General features: G+C 36.6%; 1 protein-coding gene across 1 annotated transcript; it reads right to left on the reverse strand.

Annotated features, from left to right (window-relative positions):
• Positions 1-651: 651 nt before the first annotated feature.
• Positions 652-12,430, reverse strand: MMP13 (matrix metallopeptidase 13). Its single transcript, NM_001081804.2, is given in 10 exon segments — positions 652-2,028; positions 2,715-2,818; positions 4,601-4,760; positions 5,721-5,854; positions 6,863-6,980; positions 8,390-8,551; positions 10,824-10,949; positions 11,133-11,281; positions 11,956-12,197; positions 12,284-12,430. Coding segments are annotated over 10 exon segments (1,419 nt in total). The 5' UTR covers positions 12,407-12,430; the 3' UTR covers positions 652-1,927.
• Between the last annotated feature and the right edge of the window lie 556 nt (positions 12,431-12,986).

Consider the following 12,986-nt stretch of genomic DNA (forward strand, 5'->3'; position numbering starts at 1 on the left):
TTTTCTGGTTCATCTCAAGATCTTAGGTGCCTTAACAGACACTTATTAAATGTTTGGGGATGGGCAGTGCTTAAGAAAACAAAAGAGACCTAAGGTCTTAAGCTCAGCGGACCCTGATGTTTCCAAATAGCTAGTGTTTGCCTTCCTCATTAGAGTTCCCTTTCTCCCAGTATTTCTTCAGCTTTACCAAAGCTGCTCATCCTCTCGTTTTAGACATCACAAAATTAAAGCCCAAAGAGATTAAATGACCTGCCCAAATTCACATGCAACATTCAAGGCAGAGTAAGCGTTAGAACTCAGTCTTCCTCACTCCAGATCCATCGCTCATCCCACTGCATTATCTAGTAATACTCTCACAGGGAAGACTCTGAGGACCCCATGGAGCTGATCTAGGGAAGCTGGCCCAGAAAGCAGGGCTCATCAGCTCCAGGCTGACCAAACTCTACCAGCACTTTAGTTACCTAGCCTGGTACAACTAATTCTGAATTCTGAACTTAGTCTTCTTACAAATGAACAAACGAAACAAAAACAATGCGTGAGCTACATTCACCAAGAAACATTGGCAAGCAAAAGGAGTAATTTAAATGAACTCTTTTTGTGTGAAGAAAGCTTAAATTTACACGAAAAGACAAAATATACCGTATAACACTGTCCATTGAAAATGTCTTTTTTTTATTATAAACGATATAAACACTTCCTAAGACATTTTGCAAACAAAATACATTTTCTTTTATTTGCCTGAGTCATTATGAACAAGATCTCTCAGTACAATGATTCTTCCCTCAATGGCCATTCATATACTCAGTAGGTGCCCAGCTCCAGGCACTGTAAAAAGTGCTGAGGGACAAAAGAAGGAGAGAAAAAAGACACTGTTCCACACCCTCAGGAGGACCAAATTTACGAACTACTTTCATCATTTTGCATGTCTCGTTTTTAACATATGTACTTCCAATTTATAAGATATATTTTAGTCTATATCTTTAAGAAATAGCCTATATATCCAAGGTACACTGGACAATTAAAACAAATATCTTGATAAAATAGGGTTAAAACACTACTTTTAGTCTTAAATAATCAAATGTTTTTCTAAAAAGTGATGCCGTGGTCTTAGATCATTTTGATAACAATATTAATTCTTTACTTTGATATTTTTGAAATACCTGAAAAAATTGATGCAAAGAGAGATTTTCTTTCTTTATCTTCTATAAATATGCAAAAAAATATTTGTCTTCTTTGAGAGTAGCCCTTGAGTCATTGTCAACAGTGAAAAATTAAAGAGAATCCAAATGCCACATCTACTGTCCTCAGCATTAGACCTTGTTTCCTATCATTAGTGACTTTATACTTCCCTAATGTGTATATGAAGAGGGACATGTACATCCAATATTTTCAATGCAAAACCCAAGTCATTTCTTTGGAAAGTCGTTTACAATATATTTATTACAGACATTTCCCCTTGATTTATCTTTGTTGGTGTAAGGCTACCATATGCTCCCCCCAATTCCATTTTTATACTTTTCAATAAAGATGATTCATTAACTATATAAATGTGATTTACTTTTATGTCTTTGCAAAGTTTCCTTATAAATATATTAAAAATATGCTAGCTCTCTTTGACAGACCATATGTCCCATGTTTAATGTGGGAAATACTGTCAGCTGCTGCTTCTGTATGGCACACAAGAATTAATGATCCTTAGAGATACTGAATTTCATTATTTTAAAACTCAATGTGGTTCCAGCCACGCATAGCTGTATAGATACTACATATTCAAAGATAACTTACTAAAGCTCGTTCACAGAACTAAGCTTTCCTCTGATACCTCTTCTTCTCCCTGCACACCACCCCCCCCATATCCCCCCCCATATCACTGGAAGTATTATCCCAAATGCTTTCCATGATTTAAATAACAATATTTAAAAGACATTTAACACCACAATAGAGAATTTGTTGGCATGACGCGAACAATACGGTTACTCCAGATGCTATATTCAAACTGTATGGGCCCGTTGAAAAAATAGATATAACCTATAAGAAAAAGACCAAAAAGAAAATTTGAGAGTTTGAAAATAATAAAGGTTTCCTCCAGCTGACATTAAAAGTCCAATCTGGTAGATTACACCTTTTTTTTTAGCATGTCAACAATTATCTTTATAAACCCTGCTAATTCTTTAATATGTTGCGTATAGTTTAAAGGGGGGAAAAGGTATAAAGGTTCCCAGCTCTCCTAAATTGTCAACTTGAATTAGTTGTTGTTTTGCCATGAGTTCTTGTTTTGGTGCTTGAGGTATTGATATGAATTACTTCTTGTACATTAGGGATAATATCTTTTTTCATATATAAGCAAAAATCATTATATAGCTATGATAGTTATTGGTCTTTATATGTAAATTATTCCCCACTCTACCCCTGATTTGAATTACTGCAATACTCTTTGCATCTTGACATCTTTAAGCATAATTTAAGGTAGTATGAAAAGTTTGGCATCTTTTATTCATAGAATTAGCAATCATTAAGTAAAATGCTCATTTATTCGAAGCATGCTATTTTTTTGTTTGCTGCCTGTGTAAGTAGTCACACAAGAATGACTAGTTCCTTAACTGCCATACATTTGTTAGCACATCTAAGTCCTGTATAAAAATCCCTTATAAGGGAAAAGAGTTTGAAGGGCTACAGAAACCCTCTATTAAGGTCAATGTAATGGAACTAGTTACCATTTTTCTCGTAGACAGCATCTACTTTATCACCAATTCCTGGGAAGTCCTCTTCTATTAGTCTGGGGTAGTCTTTATCCATCATACGGTTAGTATCATCATACCTATTTAAAAAAGAAAAGAAATTCTTAAGTACGTTGTATTTCTTAGAAATCACCTTAGAAATGATACAATGGCTATAATGGCACCTTCAAAAGTTGACAAGAATTTTAAAATTTTAAGTACATTTAAAACATCTGGTAGCTTTTGAAAATTGAGACTTGTACTACTGAGTGTATAGTGGATGCTTGGTGAGTATTTTTTGACTTGCCTAAAGGCCATCTTTGTAAAGACAATTACAAGTTCATTTTCATTTCACAAATTGCATATATGTTATAAAAGTATGCTATTAGGAAAGTGTTCTTAGAGTGAAATAAGTAGGTTTATGCATTGAACAAGTATCTTTTTATCTCCCTTACACTACTATGTGTAAGACAACTTGCTAAATGCAGTAATGGATACAAAAATATTTAAGGTTTAATTTCTGTACTAAAAAGTTATAGGGCCATATGGTGCTACTAAAGCTAGAAGGGGAGCATAGCTTTCCCCTTCCATAAGTACATATTCCATCCTCCTCCTCCTTCGCGCACACCCACACCCCAGCCAACCAAACACATTCTGAAATTAGCCTAGGAGAACAGCCTCCCATGATGTCCTACTGTTACTGTTAATGATGAGAGTTTTATATGTCCTTGAGGAATCTTCCAAAAGGTAAGAACCACTGAACTATCAAGAAATCTAAGACAAGTACACACATAACTGCAGCACTAGACAGTAGAAGCTAAGCATCACGAGAGAGTAACAGGAAAGGTCATGAGAGTGTAAGAGAAGGAAGATAACCTCAGAATGAGATGGTCAAAAAAGACTTCGTAGATGAAATGGTGTTTCAAGTTAAGTGGGATTCCAAGAGGGAAAGATTCAAGGAATGACCTCCCAACAAAGAAAATTGCATAAGGGAAGGTTATGGGGAGATCAAAGCACAGGGCATTTGAGATATGATAAACAATTCATCTTGAATCAACCACAGACCTCATATAGGATATGAGGACTGGAAGATAGAATCTGGAAGAAATTTTTAGAGCGGTATGAATGTTATTATCTGAAATAAAGAAGTCAAAAGACAAAGATAATATATGCAGGAATGTGTGTGGGTGTGTGCATGCGTGTATATAGAGAAAGTAAAGCTATCATATGAAACATTTCAAGTGTTGGGTACCTGTGAGATACTCTCATCTTCTAATATAGACATGGATCTGGGCTCTTAAATGTTGTCGATGTCAATGCTGTTTTAAACTCTACATATGTTTTTAATATTCCAACTCCACTAGTCCTTCAAAAAGGGCTGACTTTCAAAACTACAAGTCTAGCAGCTTCCTGGCTATCCTTTCCAATGGATCAGCAGACTGCAGAAAAGGTGGCCGTCTCTCATTCAGTCTGTTCCTGTGTCTATCCGTGTGTCCTTTCTGGCCACAGAAGAGGGAGCTATGCGTAAATCATGAGAGGATGTTAAGAAAGTGAATCCAGGAGAAATATCAGAAGGAGTGAAGATGTCAAAGTAAAAGAAATGGTTGTAGCAGGGTCAAGATACAACAAATGGCTAGGAAAGAAAAGAGAGGCTCAGAAGAGATGAAAATTCTATATATACATGTGTATTTTCAAGAGGACTTGAGACTTTTAAATACCTGTCTGAGGAGCTACTTGCAGGAGCTGACACGGAAGAGAAATTAATGTGACTGGCTTGACATTTTAAATAATGCATGAGATAAGAATTTCAGTAGTGAGAGCTGTTCGAGACTCATTTCCCTGTATGACACCAGATGGCGGGTCAGTAAATAAGGCTGCCATACCTCCAGACCTGGTTTCCTGAGAAGAAGAGAGTCTTCCCTGTGTCCTCAAAGTGAACAGCTGCACTTATCTTTTTAACGTCTTTTGGAAATCCCAGTTCAGATATTTTTTGAGGATAACCTTCCAGAATGTCATAACCATTAAGAGCCCAAAATTTTCGGCCTAGAAAAAGTGAAAGAAGGTTTTATTATCCAAGGAAATCTATTAGGACTTGCACGTGTAGACATTTACTTTAGCAAAGAAAGATTCATCTTATACATTTATAAATAAATTAGTGTTTGCAGTCACCATGTTTATGAAACATAGAAATAGCATTCTTCAAACAAAAAATAGGATTTAAGATCTTAATTTCCTAATTATGAGTACAGCCTACCAAATATCATATTTAATTTGGCAACTTATAGCCTCTGAACATTAAATTGGAGCTGGGTGAAAAGTACATTGATTTCTACAAGAATAAGGAACACAGTAGGAACAGTAAATTAGATTGAAAACTCAAATTTTATACCAGATAGAAAGCTATTTCCTTCTCCAAAAAGTAATTTCATTACAGCATTAATTATAATAGTCAAACAATAGAAACAATTTCAGTAGAATCTTATATAGTCATTATAAATTATAAACATAAAGATGGAGTAGCAATTTGGAAAATTTTCCAGGATGTCAAGGGAACAAGTACAATATTTAAATGTATATACGCTTAGGAAAACAAATACTTAAAAACAAGTATTATACATGATGGAAGGGCCAGAAAAGAAACTGAGAAAATAAAATACATTGACTTTTCAAAAAGGAGAATTACGGATAATTCTTTTTCAATTTTTCAAAATGTACATTGTTATGTTTGATCAGTAAATAATTTTTAAGAGGAAATGAAAAAAACTGACATGATTGTTATGAAACAAAGAGTAAATATGTTAAGTAATAGTGTCGAATTTTTACTTGTCAAATTTGGGGACACTTGGTAGAAAGGTTTCAGGTGCTTTCTGATTTTCCTTTTGTTGTATTTGGTTCTAATTTAGGGATATTTTCAGGAGTGATCATTTTACTAAGTCTCTGGTAGTGCCGAGCTCTTCACTGCCTGCTTTGGATATGTGGGAGGCTCACCGGCAGAAAGCTTACCTCTAAAGATGAAGATAAGGTCTTTGGAAGGATGCTCATAGGCAGCATCAATACGGTTGGGTAGTTCTGGCCAAAATGATTTTGTTAAAAACAGCTCTGCATCAACCAGCTGAGGATGTAGGCGCCAGAAGAATCTAACACAAGTATAAATACAGAGTTTGCTGTCACATTTTTAAGTGCAATAAATAATTGTTATTTATTCTATCCTGCGAGCTACCTGTCTCCACATCCATACAGATAAGTTAGAGACCACCATTCCCTATCGCCTGTGAAGGGGGAAAATTTTTCATTTCCCATTAAGTGCCAGTTAAACAAGCTATTGCTATCCTAACTCTGGCCTAAAGTATTAAAGTTTAAAATTTCACAGGGCCTTTGGGAAGGCCAAAAGTCCTTTGTAGGTTGAGATCATGCTTTGTTCAATTTTGCATATCTTGCAAGTGACAAGTAAATGTATCAGACACCGTGTTGGGCTCTGGAAAGAAAACATGAGTTACACAAACTATGTCTTCAAGATCTCACGGCCTGGGGAAACTGATACATGAGAAAACAGCTGGACTACAATGTAACTAGAGCTATAGCAGAGGAGGTGGGAATGCTGCTGGGTCACAGATGAGGGAGCAATTAATTGATGAATGAATAAAGGGACAAATAAGCATATTAGAACAATGTCAAAATTAAAAATTAATATTTCAATTTTTGTTACCTACAGGATTACGTGGTAAAGCCCTCCCTCTCTCAAACTTCAACATAAGTTACCAGAACCAAAGTCTTTTCACACCAAAAGGAATTTGGGTGGACATTACGAGTAACAGTTTACTAACATGATAATCGATTTCAACATTCGTCTGTTCTTTAAATAAATAAATTGGATTTCTATATTTACTTGATTATCTTTATAAGAAAAACTACCATCAAAGGTATAAAAAGAAGCTGCACAACACCAAGATTATCCATTGAAAAGTAAAATATTTATCCGTTATTTATTTCATCTGAAATGTGTAAATAAACTGCCCAAAGGTCTATTATTTTCACTGTTAATCTCACTTTTCCTTGGAAACTTGACCAGATGTCTTGGCAATTTGCAGACATGGCTTCACAAATGTTTGCTGCATGCAGGTTTTATAAAATAATATCAAGAGTACCTGTCTTTAAAGACCATTGTTTCTCCTCGAAGACTGGTGATGGCATCAAGGGATAAGGAAGGATCGCATTTGTCTGGTGTTTTGGGATGTTTAGGGTTCGGGTCTTCATCTCCTGGACCTGTAGTGATAAAACGAACGAAAGAAGTTACTGAGGATGATCTTACTGGTAACCTGATCCTGTTACTGGAGAGGGGGAGAGGGTGCCCTCCAGGGAGGGCAGGAAGTCCTGCCTCTCCTACATAGTAGTCCCGATACCCTGCAATCCTGCCTCCTGCCTCAGGGCTAATGAGATCTTGCCAGTGGGCCTGCACCTTCTGCTTTCATCCTTCAAGACCCCCTGAGAGCCACATCAATTGCAAATTTAGATTTCTTGAGATGTAATAGAAATGGGGTGAGAGGGGAGCAAAAAAAGACTTTGAGGAAATTTTCCCCATACTTTGCACAACCTATTGACAGAATGCTCTTGAGAAACACTTTCCTCTTAAAACCATTTCTGATGGTACATCGTCTCTGTGGGAGCCTTCATCTTGGCTCTTTCTCTTGCCTATTTTATCAGCAGTCAGCATCAGCTTAATGTTGCTTCACCAGTTTTCCACAGTGCAGCTGCATCTCAGTGACGAGCCAGGCAGGCCTTCAGCAACTCTGACATGACTCGTCACAGGTCTGGAACTTCTTCACCAGCTCATAATGAGAGCAAAAGGATTGCGGGGCACAACAGTAATTCCAAACAGCTTTTTCTCTCCCTAGTCCCTATTAGTTCAATCATCAAGTTCCTTGGTGACAATACTGTAGAAGTAATAAGAATTGTAAAATACTTGTGCATATTTACACTAACTACTACAGTAAATTTAAATCTAGAGGGTGAAATAATGGGTAGGGTGACATGAGCAAGTTTTCTGAGCTATGTGCTCTAGAAGTATTTTTACTGATGACTGTGCACTGTGGCTTTAACTCTATTTATGGCAGGTAATGTTGCTTCTTTGGGTTGGAGTTTAATTATTTTGTAAATATTATTAAAAATTTGGAAGGAAAACAAAAAGGAGAGATTCTCACAATGGTCACTGTAGATGTCGATTAAAAACTACCACAGGCCCCTTGTATGGTTTCTACTGTTGCAAATTAGAGAGTTTGAAAGAACACCCAGAATTTATAAAAAGTGGTTAAGATCTCACTTTCACCCTCAGCTGTGTTACTATAGAAACACTAAACTCTACAGGGCTTAGTTCTTTATTGGTTAAATGAGGAAAAAATATTTTCCTTTCTTGTGTCAGAAGTGTTTTGAGGCTATCAAATGTACCTTGCAATGTATAAAATACAAATATAAAGAGTTATATTCTGCAAAAACTGTGGGGAATGGACTATTTTCTACTTGAACAGGTGGTTTGGTTTGGAAAGAAAAAATGGGTATGTTTTCCAGGTTTTAATAACAAAACCAAGACAGCTGCATTGGCCACGGTAAATTCACTAATAATTTAGAAAATAAATGTATATATCTACTCTGCTTTTAAACTGATAAATTAGAGTTACCATAGAGATACTGGATCCCTTGTACATCATCATCAGGAAGCACAAAGTGGCTTTTGCCAGTGTAGGTGTAGATCGGAAACATGAGTGCTCCCGGGTCCTTGGAGTGGTCGAGACCTAAGGAGTGGCCAAACTCGTGTGCAGCGACAAGAAACAAGTTGTAGCCTGTAAGAAAACAAAGAAGCCATGGAAAAACAAGGTACTACAATGACCAGTTAACGGAAGGAATGTTATTTTCCTCGTCTATTTTGTATGTCACTATTTCCCTTTCTTCGCTATTTACTCACTTTTTTTGTGTGCTAACTGCGTTTTATTATTAATAGTTGTATTTACTCGGTTTTTCAAGCTAATATCTAGTTGCTTAAAGAAAGATTTGAAGTATTGATTTAATCCTTATAAATAACTTAATGCTTTCTTTGATTATACTGCCTACACAGTTAGAATGTCAAGGGATTGTTCTCGAGTAGTTAGTAATCAATAAGAATTTACTGTGAAGACAGTAGTAATCGTGATTTGCTCTTTGTCATCTCAGGTCAGATGAAGAAAGTGAACAGGGATAACTCCAAATGAGGAGTTATGGAAATCACATAGGGGGTTCATATATTATAGGATGCTGCCTAGAACATCATCTAAACAGGAGGCAGCATCCAAAAGGGGTGCTGACTAAGTATGGAAGAGTCATTAACTAAGGTCTCTGGGAATTTTCTTGGGAACAAATTCCAACTGAATGATCCTTTCCAGGATTTCTCTAGACTCTAGAATTTAAAGAAACAGAGACTCTGGACATGATCGGCCATTTTTCCTCTTCTCTAGAGAACTACTGTGCCACTGTATTTACGTTATTTCCCCTAGTCATTCTTTCCACCAATTTTTAGCCTCCTCGTACTAGTAAGTTGGAAAAAAGATAAAAGATTAAAATAAAAAGAACACATGAAAGCTGGAGCCAGTGATTTCAATTTGACCTTAAATACCCTTTGCTATCATAGCCAATTCGTGAAGAAAATGTGTACCCAGCTTGGTAAATCGTGCAGACCATAAGAGCAATCAAAGTTCACATAATCTGAGTGACAAGTAATTCTTCACTGAAATGACTAGTAATGGATAACATTCTTGGCCTTCAGCTAAAAATTAATCCTGATTAGCTTGTAGATGTTTTTATTCATTTCAGTAATATTTCAAACCCAGAACTTATGCAAGCACCAAAAGCTGAGGCTTATTGTGACTCTAACTTAGCAATACTAGATATTATTCTTTTTTTTCTGAAATCATTCTTACCTGTGAAATATTCAGAACATAAATATTTAAATTCTTGCCTTTCTTTCCAAAGACAGATTGGAGGCATTGGAATTGAGGCATTAATCATTTAAGGTCCAGTTTTACTCTTTGGAAAAATAATGTTTTTAATTTAAATGAATGATAAAAATTACCTACCTGTGAAGACTACTTCTAATTGTCACAACTAAGTATCAATACACCTCCAAAGTTAAGTCCTAATTGGAACAATCTTTTTTGTGTGTGTGTGTGAGGAAGATTAGCCCTGAGCTAACATCTACTGCCAATCCTCCTCTTTTTGCTGAGGAAGACTGGCCCTGAGCTAACAAGTGTGCCCATCTTCCTCTGCTTTATATGTGTGACGCCTACCACAGCATGGCTCACCAAGCTGTGCCATGTCCTCACCCGGGATCCAAACTGGTGAACCTTGGACCACCAAAGCAGGATGTGCAGACTTAACTGCTGCGCCACCGGGCCAGCCCCCTGGAACAATCTGTCTCTTCTTCCTGAATTAACATTCCCAATTCTATTGAGCTTTGAAGATTCAACTACTGACTGAATTCATTCCACACTCAGTTTTATTTTGCTCTTGTAAATACAACATTCATTTGGTCTGTCTCATGCTGTTTGGAGTAAGACACTCTATTTGTTAGGGGGATATTTATAAAATCAGTGATATAGGCAAATTTGAAACAAGTAAATCATATAACAGGGAACAGAAATTTGGCTGGACTCGTGCCATTAGTATTTCTACCAGGAGAAAAACTATTTCAATTCACATCCAACTCATCTATGACCTACATATCCAGCCCTAATACTTTTTACATATGTATTTGCAATAACCTGTACTTCCTCAGCATGCCTAAAGGTAATCCACAGTAAACACCTTGGTTGACAGGAAGACATTTTGGTCCTATTTCAAAATTAGCTGGTAGCCCTCAAGCCACTAAACTAAGTAGATTTTGCTCATTTTTAATGTTTCACATTGGTTTGTAGGAATGTCACTTGTAGACACTAATATGTACAAGGTAAATGTTTAATTATTTTAGAAAATATAATCAAATATCAAATATAATTCACAGTATGCTTAACTTCCTATCAATGGGGAGGTCACTGTCTAATCTAATCTAGTAATCATGAACTATATCTTCATAAGAAATATTACCTTTGGAACTGCTTGTCCAAGTTTCATCATCATCAAAATGCGCATCTCCACCATAATTTGGCCCCGGAGGAAAAGCGTGAGCCAGCAGACCAGAGGGTCCATCAAATGGGTAGAAGTCACCATGCTCTACAAAGCAAGCAAGAATTAAGAACCTAATTATACCTAGTAGTGTCTAGCTAAAATAAAGAACTGGTGAATTTTTGTTGAATTCTGTGAAAGGTAATGAATGACTGAAAAAAGGAGTAAAAGAATAGAACCAATTAAGGAGCAGACTATAAAAATGTTTCAAAAATTATTCTACATCATTACCTTTAGTTCCAAAAGAGATCATGATATCAGCAGTGCCATTGTAAAGTCTGGTAAAGTTCAGAGGTGTGACATCAGACCAAACTTTGAAGGCCTTTTTGAATGCCTTTTCAACTTCAGAATGAGTCAGATCAGGGGTATAATTCACAATTCTATTCAATAGAGAAAGTCTTAATTAAACTTTTGGAGGCTGAAAGCTATTTTAGAATATATTTCTTGAAATACTGCTTTGCAACTCAAAAAGTGATAATTCTTCTAAGAGGTCCGTTGTTTCAAAGAACTTATTAACTATGATGCCATATAAAGATAAAAAATGAATTAAATCAGATATTTGAATAAATCCAAATATCTGACCATTGGGCATGTTAAGTTTAAAGTATTCAGGTGTTTAATAAAATTTTTATTGCATGCTAAAAGTTTGGAATTGTATTGCTATAGCCTTAATAAATGAAATAGCTCTGTAAAGTTCCCAGAGAGTGGAACTCTCCATTTTTAGCACTGTTGCCGTAAATATGCTTGACATACTACATTTTCAAATTTTACTGAACCTACTTTTCTATTTTGATTTCATATTTAAAAGAAATACTTTGAGATTTCCAATGAAAAGTAATGCTGGGCTAATGCAACAATAATAGATGTTATGAGACAGTCTCATCAACAGCATGAAAGTTATTCCTGGACTGACTGAACTTCCAGTTAAATATTTAAGGCCTACCTAAAAACAAGGGACCATACATGCCCTGTCATCTGTAGCTTATGCTGAAAATTAGACATAATACTATTTAAAAAACTAACAAATATTAAAGAAAGATAGTATATGATTTACCTGTAGGTTAAATTCATTTTAGGCCATTTGAGAGTTCGAGGGAAAACATTGTATTCACCCACATCAGGGACCCCACATCTTGGTTTTTTCATGATGTCTAAGGTGTTATCATCAAGTTTGCCAGTCACTTCTAAGCCGAAAAAAGACTGCATTTCTCGGAGCCTGTCAACCACGGAGTTCGCTGCAGTCTTCTTCAGGATTCCAGCAGGATTAAGGGGATAGTAGTATGATTTCAGGTAGCGCTAGAAGAGACCAAAATGACCTGATTTTAAAAGAGAAGTGCATCTATGGGATGTATCACACCACCGGAATTGGCAAGATACTCTACCTCTGCAAGCTGGAAGTCTTCCTCGGACATGTCATCATCATCATCATCATCATTGGGAACAGGCAGGGACCAACAACGAGTCCAGCTCAAGAAGAGGAAGGCAGCCAGGACACCTGGGTGCATCTTGAATGGTTGTGCCTGGAGGCTTCTGCCTTTCCCCGGGCAACTACCTTTACTTTTATAGGCCTGCAATGGTGAGTCATCACTTATGGAGAGGTTTCAGCTTCCTAGTCAGTTGAAGGTAAACATGCTTACATGGCGATTTTTTTTTCTCCCAAGAAGTGTGGTTTGTGGTAGAATTTGAGGGAAACACAAAATGAGGGCATCTCTCGATTCAGCAGGGTCTCAAAAACCATCTGGCAAAATAAACGGCCTCAGCATATTTACGGATACTGTGGGAAGAAGCAGAGAGCAGTACATTTTTCACTTCAATTGGCAAAAATGTTTTTCCCTCTGCAGGAAAGCAGCTACTTTTACTTTTTCGGATAAGAATATCAAGATGGTGCATTTACTTCCATAAAGAGAAACCTAGGCCTACTTCCAGAATGGTTATAACCTGGTGAGTTCTAAACTTCCTTTTCTCTAGGGCAACTACAGAGGGAAATACTGTGTGTACCCGAGTGCCGTGGAACTGGACCAGAACCCAGTCGGGAGACTCAGAGCTACTATAGCATATCCATAGGACTGAGTGCTGTGGTTGGAA

The sequence above is a fragment of the Equus caballus genome, chromosome 7 (genome assembly GCF_041296265.1).
Source record: "Equus caballus isolate H_3958 breed thoroughbred chromosome 7, TB-T2T, whole genome shotgun sequence".
Classification (NCBI taxonomy): domain Eukaryota; kingdom Metazoa; phylum Chordata; class Mammalia; order Perissodactyla; family Equidae; genus Equus; species Equus caballus.